Source organism: Notolepis coatsorum (assembly GCF_963971535.1).
Source record: "Notolepis coatsorum genome assembly, chromosome: 12".
Lineage (NCBI taxonomy): Eukaryota > Metazoa > Chordata > Actinopteri > Aulopiformes > Paralepididae > Notolepis > Notolepis coatsorum.
The window spans coordinates 4,974,212-4,994,477 of NC_140176.1; the positions used below are offsets into that span (position 1 = coordinate 4,974,212).

The 20,266-nt window shown below is 41.5% G+C and overlaps 1 protein-coding gene across 1 annotated transcript in view; it reads left to right on the top strand.

The window, feature by feature from the left end:
* Positions 1 to 20,266, top strand: part of dnah5l (dynein, axonemal, heavy chain 5 like) — a gene marked incomplete at both ends in the record, with an annotated part of 223,598 nt that overhangs the window by 54,476 nt on the left and 148,856 nt on the right. The window contains 5 exon segments of the mRNA XM_084326732.1: positions 2,160 to 2,247; positions 3,013 to 3,136; positions 3,765 to 3,958; positions 5,299 to 5,391; positions 7,645 to 7,752. Coding sequence (XP_084182858.1) covers positions 2,160 to 2,247; positions 3,013 to 3,136; positions 3,765 to 3,958; positions 5,299 to 5,391; positions 7,645 to 7,752 — 607 coding nt within the window.

Below are 20,266 nucleotides of genomic sequence, written 5' to 3' on the forward strand. Positions count from 1 at the left end.
ACCAGGCGCCAGGGACAAGCCCCTGGCGTTCAAGTTCAAAGGTACCGACGAGACATGCCTTTACTAGCCTCAGCTCCGCGCAGGAATACGGCTGCCAAAAGCAGAGCGGCACTACTTGTCCACTGTGCATATAAATATGGTGCAAGAAATGTAGAATTCCTCTTAGTCCTTTACCCTTCTACCCAACTAAGTAACAAGACGTGAAGCCTCACCCCACGATACCGCGTGCGGTGTAGTACGGCCTGTTTGGCCTTAGAATAGCAGTGAGACCTCGTGCGAATTAATAGCTGAATTGCCAGAGTTTGGCACCGTATTTCTATTAAGTAATAATAGTCTATTATGTATAGTGCATCGTTCGGTTAGAGTTCTAAAGTGAGCAGCACCCCCATCGTTTCCTCGCGTTATCTAGAGTCTTAACCAGGCTGGGCAGACCACGCGTGGTGCTTTCATCCGAGGAGTTCTGGGCGAGGACGAGTGGACCTGCACATTGGATTACCTACCCCGACGACTGCTGAGCCCTATACGGCATGGAATATCTATTTGCTTTGGTGCTTTGATTTGTGGAGCGGATAATCGCCAACACCGGTGAGTGTTGGATTTACCCCGAGAGGAGCCAAGGTGAGACGGCGCTCAGACCAGACTGAGGTCGCCTCGCTTCTTCTTCGTTGTGGACCGACAGCGACAGCTACAGCTATCGTCTACAAGAGAGCCCAAGTGTATTCATCTGTGGATCAAGGTTCCACGGGCACTGTTTTCTGTACCTGAATTCTCCCTGGAAATCGTTGACCAGACGGGATACAGCCGACGGCTCTCCTACCCCCCCTACTGGCTTACAACCGGCGGGACCCCTTCAGTATATTATCCAGCTATAATCATTAAGTGACCATAGATATAATCCCCTAAGAGCCAGGTTGTATACTTGCTTCCTGTGTAACCAGAGATTGGACATTCAGTGTTGATTTGCATACGAGTACTCATTTGCCTTACAAGAGCATTCAATTCAAATCATAAATGTAATAAGTAATTATTATATGTACCCTTTGCTATATATTAAATATTTGACTATTACCTTTGTGTGGACCTGATTTCATATGTGGGAAAGTGTTCATCCTACTTAGATATCGTGTACTGTATGGCCAGTAATTAAAGTACATAAAGCGGTAGTGGTTTAATGATACCATACTTATCAATACAGTCAGGGAATTGTACCCCTCAGTTACAGTATCGGTAAAAAAGCCAATATCGAGCATCCCTAATAAACACACAGAGAAAACAGACTCTAGAAACCATAGAGCAAACAAGGATCATGGCCGGTACAGAGAGACTCAGAAGGAGCTTCTATCCCCCAGGCCATCAGGATGCTCAACGACAATAAGACACTATGTAACAACCCATCATCTACACTCACTGCACACACATCCACACGCACACACTCACTTTAAACAAACACGCACCGTAGCACCCACTCTACCCACTTTAGACACTTTAACACACTTTATATTTATTAGCAAAGAGATTTGCACTACAATTCCTACCTCATTGCACCTTACCCTAAAGATGTACCTCATCCCATTTCTGCATTGTACCTCACTGTTACTCTTTTTTTTACTCTGCATTGTATATTGTATATATGTGTATATTGACTGAACACTTTTTGTTTACGTACTTTTGACTTTTTCTATTGTATACTTTTTATCTATTTTTATCTAGCACACTCATACAGAAAAAAGCATTTCATGGAAAAGTATTCTGTATTTTGCTATGACAACTAATAAACAAACTTGAACTTGAAACTTGATCAAGCATATACACACCTGACGGCAAAGAGCAGGGAGAGGTGTGTGTCTAATGTATCAATTGTGGTTTTTAAGTATTTAAAATGTGTGTGTGTGTGTGTGTGTGTGTGTGTGTGTGTGTGTGTGTGTGTGTGTGTGTGTGTGTGTGTGTGTGTGTGTGTGTGTGTGTGTGTGTGTGTGTGTGTGTGTGTGTGTGTGTGTGTGTGTGTGTGTGTGGCGTGTGTGTGTGCGTGCGCGTGTGTGTGGTGTGTGTGTGTGTGTGTGTGTGTGTGTGTGTGTGTGTGTGTGTGTGTGTGTGTGTGTGTGTGTGTGTGTGTGTGTGTGTGTGTGTGTGTGTGTGCGTGCGTGCGTGCGTGCATGCAGTCTGAGCCAGCAGGTGGAGAGGTGTGTGTCTGAGTTGATGAACGAGCTGAAGAGGAAGATGAGCCCAGTGGAGACTGTCAACTTAGAGGTAGAAACACACGCACACACACACACACACACACACACACACACACACACACACACACGCACACACGCGCACACCTACACGCACACACACACACACATTAATTTATTCATCCACCCATCTGTTATCCATCTTCTCCTCTCCTGCCCTTATCTTCTCTTCTCTCTTCACTCTTCCTTCTCTTCTCTTCTCTTCGCTTCTCTTCTCTCTTCTCTCTTCTCTTCTGTTCTCTTCTCTATTCTCCTCTCTTCTCTCTTCTCTCTTCCTTCTCCTCTTCTGTTCTCTTCTCTCTTCTCTTCTCTCTTCTCTGCTCTCTTCTCTCTTCTGTTCTCCTCTTCTCTCTTCTCTCTTCTCCTCCCCTCTTTTCTCTTCTCCTCTCCTCTTCTATCTTCTCTTCTCCTCTTCTCTCTTCTGCCCTCTTTTCTCTCCTCCTCCCCTCTTCTTCTCTCCTCTCCTTTTCTATCTTCTCTTCTATTCTCTCTTCTCCCCTCTTTCCCCCCTCTCCTCCCCTCTTCTTCTCTCCTCTCTTCTCTCTTCCATCTTACCTTCTGTTCTCTTCTGTTCTCCTTTCCTCTTCTCTCTTCTCCTCCCCTCGTTTCTCTTCTCCTCCCCTCTTTTCCTCCCCTCTCCTCTCCTCTCTTCTCTCCTATCCTCTTCTCTCTTCTCCCATCTTCTCTCTTCTCCTCCCCTCTTCTCTCGTATATCACCCTCTTGTCTCTTCTCCTCTCCTTCTCTCTTATTCTCCCCTCTCCTCCTTCTCTTCTCCAGGGTTCATACCAGTGTTTCCATCCAGACTCTAAGCAGAAAACTCGTTGTCAATCATGTCTCCCCTGTTGCTTCTACAACCTGATCGGACACCTGTGTCAGAGCAACACAGAGGCGCTGGTCCGAGGTGAGTTATCACAACCTGAACAACACTAAGGCTCTGGTTAGAGGTGAGTTATCACAACCTGAACAACACTAAGGCTCTGGTTAGAGGTCAGTTATCACAACCTGAACAACACTAAGGCTCTGGTTAGAGGTCAGTTATCACAACCTGAACAACACTAAGGCTCTGGTTAGAGGTCAGTTATCACAACCTGAACAACACTAAGGCTCTGGTCAGAGGTTAGTTATCACAACCTGAACAACACTAAGGCTCTGGTCAGAGGTTAGTTATCACAACCTGAACAACACTAAGGCTCTGGTTAGAGGTCAGTTATCACAACCTGAACAACACTAAGGCTCTGGTCAGTTATCACATCACAAGACAGTCCATCTGTATGTGTTTTTTTTCTTTTTACTTTCAAATAAACCAAACTAAACCAAAACCCCTGAAGACCAGATGTAAGCGATATATGTTGGTTTTAACCATGAATAACACAACAATAAAGGTCTGTTAATGTGTGTACCTGCAGCCTCTTGGTTGTTCTACCATTTGGAGATCCATGCGTTACTTTAAACCTTAAATACACACACTATACATTTCCCACTCTGCTACAGTTTGGTCAGATCAATGTGTCTGTAATGTTTTGTAACAGCCACCAAGTCCTCCCTGGACGCCCTGAGGAAGAGGCTTCATGTGACCGGCTCCAAGTACCAGACCTCCTCCTCTTCCTCCTCTTCCTCCTCCTGGTCTCTGGTTGACCAGCAGGGCCCAGCGCCTCTGTTCAGAGCTTCCATCCAACTGGCCATCCCCAACATAGTGCTGCAACCCAACCTGGATGATATACAGGTCTACTCTACTCTACTCTACTCTACTCTACTCTACTCTACTCTACTCTACTCTACTCTACTCTACTATTGTCCACTCTACTCTACTCTACTCTACTCTACTCTACTCGACTCTACTCTGCTCTACTACTCTACTCTACTCTACTCTACTACTCTACTACTCTACTCTACTCTACTACTCTACTCTACTCTACTCTACTCTACTCTACTCTGCTCTACTACTCTACTCTACTCTACTACTCTACTCTACTCTACTCTACTACTCTACTCTACTCTACTCTACTATTGTCCACTCTACTCTACTCTACTCTACTCTACTCTACTCTACTCTACTCTACTCTACTCTACTCTACTCTACTCTACTCTACTCTACTCTACTCTACTACTCTACTACACTCTACTCTACTCTACTACTCTACTCTACTCTACTACTCTACTCTACTCTACTACACTCTACTCTACTCTACTACTCTACTCTACTCTACTCTACTCTACTCTACTCTACTCTACTCTACTCTACTCTACTACTCTACTACTACTCTACTCTACTCTACTCTACTCTACTACACTCTACTCTACTCTACTCTACTACTCTACTCTACTCTACTATTGTCCACTACTCTACTCTACTACTCTACTCTACTCTACTCTACTCTACTCTACTCTACTCTACTACTCTACTTTACTCTACTCTACTCTACTCTACTCTACTCTACTCTACTCTACTCTACTCTACTCTACTCTACTCTACTACTCTACTCTACTCTACTATTGTCCACTACTCTACTCTACTACTCTACTCTACTCTACTCTACTCTACTCTACTCTACTCTACTATTGTCCACTACTCTACTACTCTACTCTACTCTACTACTCTACTCTACTACTCTACTATTGTCCACTACTCTACTCTACTACTCTACTCTACTCTACTCTACTCTACTACTCTACTCTACTCTACTTTACTCTACTCTACTCTACTCTACTCTACTCTACTCTACTACTCTACTCTACTCTACTCTACTCTATTCTATTCTACTCTACTCTACTCTACTCTACTCTACTCTATTCTACTCTACTCTACTCTACTCTACTCTATTATATTCTACTCTACTCTACTCTACTCTACTCTACTCTACTCTATTCTACTCTACTGTACTCTACTCTACTCTACTCTACTCTACTCTATTCTACTCTACTCTATTCTACTCTACTCTACTCTATTCTATTCTATTCTACTCTACTATACTCTACTCTACTCTACTCTACTCTACTCTACTCTACTACTCTACTCTACTCTACACGGATATAATTTAACATGCTATGTTTTTTGTGTTTAAGAGTACTGTCAACAAGGTTGTGAACATTGTGGTGTCCATGGCCAAGGACATACCCCTGTGGGCCTTCTCCCACCTCCACCACCACCAGCTACAGGTAACATCCACCACCACAGACAGCTACAGGTAACATCCACCACAAACAGTTACAGGTAACATCCACCACAAACAGCTACAGGTAACATCCACCACAAACAGTTACAGGTAACATCCACCACAAACAGTTACAGGTAACATCCACCACAGACAGCTACAGGTAACATCCACCACAAACAGCTACAGGTAACATCCACCACAAACAGCTACAGGTAACATCCACCACAAACAGCTACAGGTAACATCCACCACAAACAGCTACAGGTAACATCCACCACAAACAGTTACAGGTAACATCCACCACAGACAGTTACAGGTAACATCCACCACAGACAGTTACAGGTAACATCCACCACAAACAGTTACAGGTAACATCCACCACAGACAGTTACAGGTAACATCCACCACAAACAGTTACAGGTAACATCCACCACAAACAGTTACAGGTAACATCCACCACAGACAGCTACAGGTAACATCCACCACAAACAGCTACAGGTAACATCCACCACAGACAGTTACAGGTAACATCCACCACAAACAGTTACAGGTAACATCCACCACAGACAGTTACAGGTAACATCCACCACAAACAGTTACAGGTAACATCCACCACAGACAGTTACAGGTAACATCCACCACAGACAGCTACAGGTAACATCCACCACAAACAGCTACAGGTAACATCCACCACAGACAGTTACAGGTAACATCCACCACAAACAGTTACAGGTAACATCCACCACAGACAGTTACAGGTAACATCCACCACAGACAGCTACAGGTAACATCCACCACAAACAGTTACAGGTAACATCCACCACAAACAGCTACAGGTAACATCCACCACAAACAGTTACAGGTAACATCCACCACAGACAGTTACAGGTAACATCCACCACAAACAGTTACAGGTAACATCCACCACAGACAGTTACAGGTAACATCCACCACAAACAGCTACAGGTAACATCCACCACAAACAGCTACAGGTAACATCCACCACAAACAGCTACAGGTAACATCCACCACAAACAGTTACAGGTAACATCCACCACAGACAGTTACAGGTAACATCCACCACAGACAGTTACAGGTAACATCCACCACAAACAGCTACAGGTAACATCCACCACAAACAGTTACAGGTAATATCCACCACAGACAGCTACAGGTAACATCCACCACAGACAGCTACAGGTAACATCCACCACAAACAGCTACAGGTAACATCCACCACAAACAGCTACAGGTAACATCCACCACAAACGGTTACAGGTAACATCCACCACAGACAGTTACAGGTAACATCCACCACAAACAGCTACAGGTAACATCCACCACAAACAGTTACAGGTAACATCCACCACAGACAGGAGCCTGAGGTTCCTAAAGGAAAAGGAAACTTGAACTTGAGGTTCATCAAACATTATACAATAATGACAGCACGCTCTCTCTCTCTCTCCCCCCTCTCTCCCCCCTCTCCCCCCCCCCCTCTCTCTCTCTCTCTCTCTCTCTCTCTCTCTCTCGCTCTCTCTCTCTCTCTATCCCCCCCTCTCTCTCTTTCTCTTCCCCCCCCCCTCTCTCTCTGTATCTCTCTCTCTTCCCCCCCTCTCTCCCCCTCTCTCTATTTCTCTTTCTCCCCCCCCCTCTCTCTCTCTCTCTTTTTCTCTCCCCCCTCTCTCTCTCTATTCCCCCTCTCTCTTCCCTCTCTCTCTCTCTCTTCCCTCTCTCTCTCTCTCTCTCTCTCTCTCTCTCTCTCTCTCTCTCTCTCTCTCTCTCTCTCTCTCTCTCTCTCTCTCTCTCTCTCTCTCTCTCTCTCTCTCTCTCTCTCTCCCCTCTCTCTCTTTCTCCCCCCTCTCTCTCTCTATTATCTCTCTCTCTCTTCCCCTCTCTCCCCCCTCTCTCTCATCTCTCTCTCTCTCTCTCCCGCCTCTCTCTCCCTCTCTCTTTCTCTTCTCCCTCCTCTCTCTCTCTCTCCTTCTCTCGCTCTCTCTCTCTCTCCCCCCTCTCTCTCCCTCTCTTTCTCTTTCTCCCCCCTCTCTATCTCTCTCTCTTCCCCCCCCTCTCTCTCTATATATATATATCTCCCCCCTCACTCTCTCTCTCTCTCTCTCTCTCTCTCTTTCTCTTTCTCCCCCCTCTCTATCTCTCTCTCTTCCCCCCCCTCTCTCTCTATATATATATATCTCCCCCCTCACTCTCTCTCTCTCTCTCTCTCTCCCCCCCCCATCTCTCTCTCTCTCTCGCCCAGGTGGAGCAGGCAGCAGAGCGTGACACTGGAGATGATGGTCCGGTCAAACAGTTGTTCCTGAAACCCCTGGACAAACAACTGGCTGAGCATAAAGACACCACCAAGTCAGTTAACTAGTCATAAAGACACCACCAAGTCAGTTAACTAGTCATAAAGACACCACCAAGTCAGTTAACTAGTCATAAAGACACCACCAAGTCAGTTAACTAGTCATAAAGACACCAAGTCAGTTAACTATCATAAAGGGGAACAACCAAGTCAGTTAACTAGTCATAAAGACACCACCAAGTCAGTTAACTAGTCATAAAGACACCACCAAGTCAGTTAACTAGTCATAAAGACACCACCAAGTCAGTTAACTAGTCAAAAGACACCACCAAGTCAGTTAACTAGTCATAAAGACACCACCAAGTCAGTTAACTAGTCATAAAGACCACAAGTCAGTTAACTAGTCATAAAGACACCACCAAGTCAGTTAACACCTAGTCATAAAGACACCACCAAGTCAGTTAACTAGTCATAAAGACACCAAGTCAGTTAACTAGTCATAAAGACACCACCAAGTCAGTTAACTAGTCAAAAGACACCAAGTCAGTTAACTAGTCATAAAGACACCACCAAGTCAGTTAACTAGTCATAAGACACCACCAAGTCAGTTAACACTAGTCATAAAGACACCACCAAGTCAGTTAACTAGTCATAAAGACACCAAGTCAGTTAACTAGTCATAAAGACACCACCAAGTCAGTTAACTAGTCATAAAGACACCACCAAGTCAGTTAACACCTAGTCATAAAGACACCACCAAGTCAGTTAACACCTAGTCATAAAGACACCACCAAGTCAGTTAACTAGTCATAAAGACACCACCAAGTCAGTTAACTAGTCATAAAGACACCACCAAGTCAGTTAACTAGTCATAAAGACACCACCAAGTCAGTTAACTAGTCATAAAGACACCACCAAGTCAGTTAACTAGTCATAAAGACACCACCAAGTCAGTTAACACCTAGTCATAAAGACACCACCAAGTCAGTTAACTAGTCTTAAAGACACCACCAAGTCAGTTAACTAGTCATAAAGACACCACCAAGTCAGTTAACTAGTCATAAAGACACCACCAAGTCAGTTAACACCTAGTCATAAAGACACCACCAAGTCAGTTACACCTAGTCATAAAGACACCACCAAGTCAGTTAACTAGTCATAAAGACACCACCAAGTCAGTTAACTAGTCATAAAGACACCACCAAGTCAGTTAACTAGTCATAAGACACCACCAAGTCAGTTAACTAGTCATAAAGACACCACCAAGTCAGTTAACTAGTCATAAAGACACCAAGTCAGTTAACTAGTCATAAAGACACCACCAAGTCAGTTACTAGTCATAAAGACACCACCAAGTCAGTTAACACCTAGTCATAAAGACACCACCAAGTCAGTTAACTAGTCATAAAGACACCACCAAGTCAGTTAACTAGTCATAAAGACACCACCAAGTCAGTTAACACCTAGTCATAAAGACACCCACCAAGTCAGTTAACTAGTCATAAAGACACCACCAAGTCAGTTAACTAGTTCATAAAGACACCACCAAGTCAGTTAACACCTAGTCATAAAGACACCAAGTCAGTTAACTAGTCATAAAGACACCACCAAAGTCAGTTAACTAGTCATAAAGACACCAAGTCAGTTAACTTAGTCATAAAGACACCACAAGTCAGTTAACTAGTCATAAAGACACCACCAAGTCAGTTAACTAGTCATAAAGACACCACCAAGTCAGTTACACCTAGTCATAAAGACACCACCAAGTCAGTTAACACCTAGTCATAAAGACACCACCAAGTCAGTTAACACCTAGTCATAAAGACACCACCAAGTCAGTTAACACCTAGTCATAAAAGACACCACCAAGTCAGTTAACACCTAGTCATAAAGACACCACCAAGTCAGTTAACTAGTCATAAAGACACCACCAAGTCAGTTAACTAGTCATAAAGACACCACCAAGTCAGTTAACACCTAGTCATAAAGACACCACCAAGTCAGTTAACTAGTCATAAAGACACCACAAGTCAGTTAACTAGTCATAAAGACACCACCAAGTCAGTTAACACCTGGTCATAAAGACACCACCAAGTCAGTTAACTAGTCATAAAAGACACCACCAAGTCAGTTAACACCTAGTCATAAAGACACCACCAAGTCAGTTAACTAGTCATAAAGACACCACCAAGTCAGTTAACTAGTCATAAAGACACCAAGTCAGTTAACACTAGTCATAAAGACACCACCAAGTCAGTTAACACCTAGTCATAAAGCACCACCAAGTCAGTTAACTAGTCATAAAGACACCACCAAGTCAGTTAACACCTAGTCATAAAGACACCAAGTCAGTTAACTAGTCATAAAGACACCACCAAGTCAGTTAACTAGTCATAAAGCACCAAGTCAGTTAACTAGTCATAAAGACACCACCAAGTCAGTTAACTAGTCATAAAGACACCACCAAGTCAGTTAACACCTAGTCATAAAGACACAACCAAGTCAGTTAACTAGTCATAAAGACACCACCAAGTCAGTTAACTAGTCATAAAGACACACCAAGTCAGTTAACTAGTCATAAAGACACCACCAAGTCAGTTAACACCTAGTCATAAAGACACCACCAAGTCAGTTAACTAGTCATAAAGACACCACCAAGTCAGTTAACACCTAGTCATAAAGACACCACCAAGTCAGTTAACACCTAGTCATAAAGACACCACCAAGTCAGTTAACACTAGTCATAAAGACACCAAGTCAGTTAACTAGTCATAAAGACACCAAGTCAGTTAACTAGTCATAAAGACACCACCAAGTCAGTTAACTAGTCATAAAGACACCAAGTCAGTTAACTAGTCATAAAGACACCACCAAGTCAGTTAACTAGTCATAAAGACACCACCAAGTCAGTTAACACCTAGTCATAAAGACACCAAGTCAGTTAACTAGTCATAAAGACACCAAGTCAGTTAACTAGTCATAAAGACACCACCAAGTCAGTTAACACCTAGTCATAAAGACACCACCAAGTCAGTTAACTAGTCATAAAGACACCACCAAGTCAGTTAACACCTAGTCATAAAGACACCACCAAGTCAGTTAACTAGTCATAAAGACACCACCAAGTCAGTTAACTAGTCATAAAGACACCACCAAGTCAGTTAACACCTAGTCATAAAGACACCACCAAGTCAGTTAACTAGTCATAAAGACACCACCAAGTCAGTTAACTAGTCATAAAGACACCACCAAGTCAGTTAACTAGTCATAAAGACACCAAGTCAGTTAACTAGTCATAAAGACACCAAGTCAGTTAACACCTAGTCATAAAGACACCACCAAGTCAGTTAACTAGTCATAAAGACACCAAGTCAGTTAACACCTAGTCATAAAGACACCACCAAGTCAGTTAACACCTAGTCATAAAGACACCACCAAGTCAGTTAACACCTAGTCATAAAGACACCAAGTCAGTTAACTAGTCATAAAGACACCACCAAGTCAGTTAAGACCTAGTCATAAAGACACCACCAAGTCAGTTAACTAGTCATAAAGACACCACCAAGTCAGTTAACTAGTCATAAAGACACCACCAAGTCAGTTAACACCTAGTCATAAAGACACCACCAAGTCAGTTAACTAGTCATAAAGACACCACCAAGTCAGTTAACACCTAGTCATAAAGACACCACCAAGTCAGTTAACTAGTCATAAAGACACCACCAAGTCAGTTAACTAGTCATAAAGACACCACCAAGTCAGTTAACACCTAGTCATAAAGACACCACCAAGTCAGTTAACTAGTCATAAAGACACCACCAAGTCAGTTAACTAGTCATAAAGACACCACCAAGTCAGTTAACTAGTCATAAAGACACCAAGTCAGTTAACTAGTCATAAAGACACCAAGTCAGTTAACACCTAGTCATAAAGACACCACCAAGTCAGTTAACTAGTCATAAAGACACCAAGTCAGTTAACACCTAGTCATAAAGACACCACCAAGTCAGTTAACACCTAGTCATAAAGACACCAAGTCAGTTAACTAGTCATAAAGACACCACCAAGTCAGTTAACACCTGGTCATAAAGACACCACCAAGTCAGTTAACTAGTCATAAAGACACCACCAAGTCAGTTAACTAGTCATAAAGACACCACCAAGTCAGTTAACACCTAGTCATAAAGACACCAAGTCAGTTAACTAGTCATAAAGACACCACCAAGTCAGTTAACTAGTCATAAAGACACCAAGTCAGTTAACACCTAGTCATAAAGACACCACCAAGTCAGTTAACTAGTCATAAAGACACCACCAAGTCAGTTAACACCTGGTCATAAAGACACCACCAAGTCAGTTAACTAGTCATAAAGACACCAAGTCAGTTAACTAGTCATAAAGACACCACCAAGTCAGTTAACACCTGGTCATAAAGACACCACCAAGTCAGTTAACTAGTCATAAAGACACCACCAAGTCAGTTAACACCTGGTCATAAAGACATCACCAAGTCAGTTAACACCTAGTCATAAAGACACCACCAAGTCAGTTAACTAGTCATAAAGACACCACCAAGTCAGTTAACACCTAGTCATAAAGACACCACCAAGTCAGTTAACTAGTCATAAAGACACCACCAAGTCAGTTAACACCTGGTCATAAAGACACCACCAAGTCAGTTAACTAGTCATAAAGACACCACCAAGTCAGTTAACTAGTCATAAAGACACCACCAAGTCAGTTAACTAGTCATAAAGACACCAAGTCAGTTAACACCTAGTCATAAAGACACCACCAAGTCAGTTAACTAGTCATAAAGACACCACCAAGTCAGTTAACACCTAGTCATAAAGACACCACCAAGTCAGTTAACACCTAGTCATAAAGACACCACCAAGTCAGTTAACTAGTCATAAAGACACCACCAAGTCAGTTAACTAGTCATAAAGACACCACCAAGTCAGTTAACTAGTCATAAAGACACCAAGTCAGTTAACTAGTCATAAAGACACCAAGTCAGTTAACACCTAGTCATAAAGACACCACCAAGTCAGTTAACTAGTCATAAAGACACCACCAAGTCAGTTAACTAGTCATAAAGACACCAAGTCAGTTAACTAGTCATAAAGACACCACCAAGTCAGTTAACTAGTCATAAAGACACCACCAAGTCAGTTAACACCTAGTCATAAAGACACCACCAAGTCAGTTAACTAGTCATAAAGACACCACCAAGTCAGTTAACTAGTCATAAAGACACCACCAAGTCAGTTAACTAGTCATAAAGACACCAAGTCAGTTAACTAGTCATAAAGACACCACCAAGTCAGTTAACTAGTCATAAAGACACCACCAAGTCAGTTAACACCTAGTCATAAAGACACCACCAAGTCAGTTAACACCTAGTCATAAAGACACCACCAAGTCAGTTAACTAGTCATAAAGACACCACCAAGTCAGTTAACTAGTCATAAAGACACCACCAAGTCAGTTAACTAGTCATAAAGACACCACCAAGTCAGTTAACTAGTCATAAAGACACCACCAAGTCAGTTAACACCTAGTCATAAAGACACCACCAAGTCAGTTAACACTAGTCATAAAGACACCACCAAGTCAGTTAACTAGTCATAAAGACACCACCAAGTCAGTTAACACCTAGTCATAAAGACACCAAGTCAGTTAACTAGTCATAAAGACACCAAGTCAGTTAACTAGTCATAAAGACACCACCAAGTCAGTTAACACCTAGTCATAAAGACACCACCAAGTCAGTTAACACCTAGTCATAAAGACACCACCAAGTCAGTTAACACCTAGTCATAAAGACACCACCAAGTCAGTTAACTAGTCATAAAGACACCACCAAGTCAGTTAACACCTAGTCATAAAGACACCACCAAGTCAGTTAACTAGTCATAAAGACACCACCAAGTCAGTTAACTAGTCATAAAGACACCACCAAGTCAGTTAACACCTAGTCATAAAGACACCACCAAGTCAGTTAACACCTAGTCATAAAGACACCACCAAGTCAGTTAACTAGTCATAAAGACACCACCAAGTCAGTTAACTAGTCATAAAGACACCACCAAGTCAGTTAACACCTAGTCATAAAGACACCACCAAGTCAGTTAACTAGTCATAAAGACACCACCAAGTCAGTTAACTAGTCATAAAGACACCACCAAGTCAGTTAACTAGTCATAAAGACACCACCAAGTCAGTTAACACCTAGTCATAAAGACACCACCAAGTCAGTTAACTAGTCATAAAGACACCACCAAGTCAGTTAACACCTAGTCATAAAGACACCACCAAGTCAGTTAACACCTAGTCATAAAGACACCACCAAGTCAGTTAACACCTAGTCATAAAGACACCAAGTCAGTTAACTAGTCATAAAGACACCAAGTCAGTTAACTAGTCATAAAGACACCACCAAGTCAGTTAACTAGTCATAAAGACACCAAGTCAGTTAACTAGTCATAAAGACACCACCAAGTCAGTTAACTAGTCATAAAGACACCACCAAGTCAGTTAACACCTAGTCATAAAGACACCAAGTCAGTTAACTAGTCATAAAGACACCAAGTCAGTTAACTAGTCATAAAGACACCACCAAGTCAGTTAACTAGTCATAAAGACACCAAGTCAGTTAACTAGTCATAAAGACACCACCAAGTCAGTTAACTAGTCATAAAGACACCACCAAGTCAGTTAACTAGTCATAAAGACACCACCAAGTCAGTTAACTAGTCATAAAGACACCCAAGTCAGTTAACACCTAGTCATAAAGACACCACCAAGTCAGTTAACACCTAGTCATAAAGACACCAAGTCAGTTAACTAGTCATAAAGACACCAAGTCAGTTAACTAGTCATAAAGACACCACCAAGTCAGTTAACACCTAGTCATAAAGACACCACCAAGTCAGTTAACACCTAGTCATAAAGACACCACCAAGTCAGTTAACACCTAGTCATAAAGACACCACCAAGTCAGTTAACTAGTCATAAAGACACCACCAAGTCAGTTAACACCTAGTCATAAAGACACCACCAAGTCAGTTAACTAGTCATAAAGACACCACCAAGTCAGTTAACTAGTCATAAAGACACCACCAAGTCAGTTAACACCTAGTCATAAAGACACCACCAAGTCAGTTAACACCTAGTCATAAAGACACCACCAAGTCAGTTAACTAGTCATAAAGACACCACCAAGTCAGTTAACTAGTCATAAAGACACCACCAAGTCAGTTAACACCTAGTCATAAAGACACCACCAAGTCAGTTAACTAGTCATAAAGACACCACCAAGTCAGTTAACTAGTCATAAAGACACCACCAAGTCAGTTAACTAGTCATAAAGACACCACCAAGTCAGTTAACACCTAGTCATAAAGACACCACCAAGTCAGTTAACTAGTCATAAAGACACCACCAAGTCAGTTAACACCTAGTCATAAAGACACCACCAAGTCAGTTAAACACTAGTCATAAAGACACCACCAAGTCAGTTAACACCTAGTCATAAAGACACCAAGTCAGTTAACTAGTCATAAAGACACCAAGTCAGTTAACTAGTCATAAAGACACCACCAAGTCAGTTAACTAGTCATAAAGACACCAAGTCAGTTAACTAGTCATAAAGACACCACCAAGTCAGTTAACTAGTCATAAAGACACCACCAAGTCAGTTAACACCTAGTCATAAAGACACCAAGTCAGTTAACTAGTCATAAAGACACCAAGTCAGTTAACTAGTCATAAAGACACCACCAAGTCAGTTAACTAGTCATAAAGACACCAAGTCAGTTAACTAGTCATAAAGACACCACCAAGTCAGTTAACTAGTCATAAAGACACCACCAAGTCAGTTAACTAGTCATAAAGACACCACCAAGTCAGTTAACTAGTCATAAAGACACCACCAAGTCAGTTAACACCTAGTCATAAAGACACCACCAAGTCAGTAACACCTAGTCATAAAGACACCAAGTCAGTTAACACCTAGTCATAAAGACACCACAGTCAGTTACACAGTCATAAAGACACCAAGTCAGTTAACCTAGTCATAAAGACACCACCAAGTCAGTTAACTAGTCATAAAGACACACCAAGTCAGTTAACACCTAGTCATAAAGACACCAAGTCAGTTAACTAGTCATAAAGACACCAAGTCAGTTAACACCTAGTCATAAAGACACCAAGTCAGTTAACACTAGTCATAAAGACACCACCAAGTCAGTTAACACCTAGTCATAAAGACACCAAGTCAGTTAACTAGTCATAAAGACACCAAGTCAGTTAACTAGTCATAAAGACACCAAGTCAGTTAACTAGTCATAAAGACACCACCAAGTCAGTTAACACCTAGTCATAAGACACCAAGTCAGTTAACACAGTCATAAGACACCACCAAGTCAGTTAACTAGTCACAGTTACACCTAGTCATAAAGACACCACCAAGTCAGTTAACACCTAGTCATAAAGACACCACCAAGTCAGTTAACACCTGGTCATAAAGACACCACCAAGTCAGTTAACACCTAGTCATAAAGACACCACCAAGTCAGTTAACACACTGGCATAAAGACACCCACCAAGTCAGTTAACACCTAGTCATAAAGACCCACCAACCAACAGTTAACCCCTAGTCATAAAGGACACCACCAAGTCAGTTTAGTCATAAAGACACCACCAAGTCAGTTAACACCTAGTCATAAAGACACCACCAAGTCAGTTAACACCTAGTCATAAAGACACCACCAAGTCAGTTAACTAGTCATAAAGACACCACCAAGTCAGTTAACTAGTCATAAAGACACCACCAAGTCAGTTAACACCTAGTCATAAAGACACCACCAAGTCAGTTAACTAGTCATAAAGACACCACCAAGTCAGTTAACACCTAGTCATAAAGACACCACCAAGTCAGTTAACACCTAGTCATAAAGACACCACCAAGTCAGTTAACTAGTCATAAAGACACCACCAAGTCAGTTAACACCTAGTCATAAAGACACCACCAAGTCAGTTAACTAGTCATAAAGACACCACCAAGTCAGTTAACACCTAGTCATAAAGACACCACCAAGTCAGTTAACTAGTCATAAAGACACCACCAAGTCAGTTAACTAGTCATAAAGACACCAAGTCAGTTAACTAGTCATAAAGACACCACCAAGTCAGTTAACTAGTCATAAAGACACCACCAAGTCAGGTAACTAGTCATAAAGACACCACCAAGTCAGTTAACTAGTCATAAAGACACCAAGTCAGTTAACTAGTCATAAAGACACCAAGTCAGTTAACTAGTCATAAAGACACCAAGTCAGTTAACTAGTCATAAAGACACCACCAAGTCAGTTAACTAGTCATAAAGACACCACCAAGTCAGTTAACTAGTCATAAAGACACCAAGTCAGTAAACACCTAGTCATAAAGACACCACCAAGTCAGTTAACACCTAGTCATAAAGACACCACCAAGTCAGTTAACACCTAGTCATAAAGACACCAAGTCAGTTAACTAGTCATAAAGACACCAAGTCAGTTAACACCTAGTCATAAAGACACCACCAAGTCAGTTAACTAGTCATAAAGACACCACCAAGTCAGTTAACTAGTCATAAAGACACCACCAAGTCAGTTAACTAGTCATAAAGACACCAAGTCAGTTAACTAGTCATAAAGACACCACCAAGTCAGTTAACTAGTCATAAAGACACCACCAAGTCAGGTAACTAGTCATAAAGACACCACCAAGTCAGTTAACTAGTCATAAAGACACCAAGTCAGTTAACTAGTCATAAAGACACCAAGTCAGTTAACTAGTCATAAAGACACCAAGTCAGTTAACTAGTCATAAAGACACCACCAAGTCAGTTAACTAGTCATAAAGACACCACCAAGTCAGTTAACTAGTCATAAAGACACCAAGTCAGTAAACACCTAGTCATAAAGACACCACCAAGTCAGTTAACACCTAGTCATAAAGACACCACCAAGTCAGTTAACACCTAGTCATAAAGACACCAAGTCAGTTAACTAGTCATAAAGACACCAAGTCAGTTAACACCTAGTCATAAAGACACCACCAAGTCAGTTAACTAGTCATAAAGACACCACCAAGTCAGTTAACTAGTCATAAAGACACCAAGTCAGTTAACTAGTCATAAAGACACCACCAAGTCAGTTAACTAGTCATAAAGACACCACCAAGTCAGTTAACACCTAGTCATAAAGACACCACCAAGTCAGTTAACTAGTCATAAAGACACCACCAAGTCAGTTAACTAGTCATAAAGACACCACCAAGTCAGTTAACTAGTCATAAAGACACCACCAAGTCAGTTAACTAGTCATAAAGACACCACCAAGTCAGTTAACTAGTCATAAAGACACCACCAAGTCAGTTAACACCTAGTCATAAAGACACCACCAAGTCAGTTAACACCTAGTCATAAAGACACCACCAAGTCAGTTAACACCTAGTCATAAAGACACCACCAAGTCAGTTAACTAGTCATAAAGACACCACCAAGTCAGTTAACACCTAGTCATAAAGACACCAAGTCAGTTAACTAGTCATAAAGACACCAAGTCAGTTAACTAGTCATAAAGACACCACCAAGTCAGTTAACACCTAGTCATAAAGACACCACCAAGTCAGTTAACACCTAGTCATAAAGACACCACCAAGTCAGTTAACACCTAGTCATAAAGACACCACCAAGTCAGTTAACTAGTCATAAAGACACCACCAAGTCAGTTAACACCTAGTCATAAAGACACCACCAAGTCAGTTAACTAGTCATAAAGACACCACCAAGTCAGTTAACTAGTCATAAAGACACCACCAAGTCAGTTAACTAGTCATAAAGACACCACCAAGTCAGTTAACACCTAGTCATAAAGACACCACCAAGTCAGTTAACACCTAGTCATAAAGACACCACCAAGTCAGTTAACTAGTCATAAAGACACCACCAAGTCAGTTAACTAGTCATAAAGACACCACCAAGTCAGTTAACACCTAGTCATAAAGACACCACCAAGTCAGTTAACTAGTCATAAAGACACCACCAAGTCAGTTAACTAGTCATAAAGACACCACCAAGTCAGTTAACTAGTCATAAAGACACCACCAAGTCAGTTAACACCTAGTCATAAAGACACCACCAAGTCAGTTAACTAGTCATAAAGACACCACCAAGTCAGTTAACTAGTCATAAAGACACCACCAAGTCAGTTAACACCTAGTCATAAAGACACCACCAAGTCAGTTAACACCTAGTCATAAAGACACCAAGTCAGTTAACTAGTCATAAAGACACCAAGTCAGTTAACTAGTCATAAAGACACCACCAAGTCAGTTAACTAGTCATAAAGACACCAAGTCAGTTAACTAGTCATAAAGACACCACCAAGTCAGTTAACTAGTCATAAAGACACCACCAAGTCAGTTAACACCTAGTCATAAAGACACCAAGTCAGTTAACTAGTCATAAAGACACCAAGTCAGTTAACTAGTCATAAAGACACCACCAAGTCAGTTAACTAGTCATAAAGACACCAAGTCAGTTAACTAGTCATAAAGACACCACCAAGTCAGTTAACTAGTCATAAAGACACCACCAAGTCAGTTAACTAGTCATAAAGACACCACCAAGTCAGTTAACTAGTCATAAAGACACCACCAAGTCAGTTAACACCTAGTCATAAAGACACCACCAAGTCAGTTAACACCTAGTCATAAAGACACCAAGTCAGTTAACACCTAGTCATAAAGACACCAAGTCAGTTAACTAGTCATAAAGACACCACCAAGTCAGTTAACACCTAGTCATAAAGACACCAAGTCAGTTAACTAGTCATAAAGACACCACCAAGTCAGTTAACTAGTCATAAAGACACCAAGTCAGTTAACACCTAGTCATAAAGACACCAAGTCAGTTAACTAGTCATAAAGACACCACCAAGTCAGTTAACACCTAGTCATAAAGACACCAAGTCAGTTAACACCTAGTCATAAAGACACCACCAAGTCAGTTAACTAGTCATAAAGACACCAAGTCAGTTAACTAGTCATAAAGACACCACCAAGTCAGTTAACTAGTCATGAAGACACCACCAAGTCAGTTAACTAGTCATAAAGACACCACCAAGTCAGTTAACTAGTCATAAAGACACCACCAAGTCAGTTAACACCTAGTCATAAAGACACCACCAAGTCAGTTAACTAGTCATAAAGACACCACCAAGTCAGTTAACTAGTCATAAAGACACCAAGTCAGTTAACTAGTCATAAAGACACCAAGTCAGTTAACTAGTCATAAAGACACCACCAAGTCAGTTAACTAGTCATAAAGACACCAAGTCAGTTAACTAGTCATAAAGACACCACCAAGTCAGTTAACTAGTCATAAAGACACCACCAAGTCAGTTAACACCTAGTCATAAAGACACCAAGTCAGTTAACTAGTCATAAAGACACCAAGTCAGTTAACTAGTCATAAAGACACCACCAAGTCAGTTAACTAGTCATAAAGACACCAAGTCAGTTA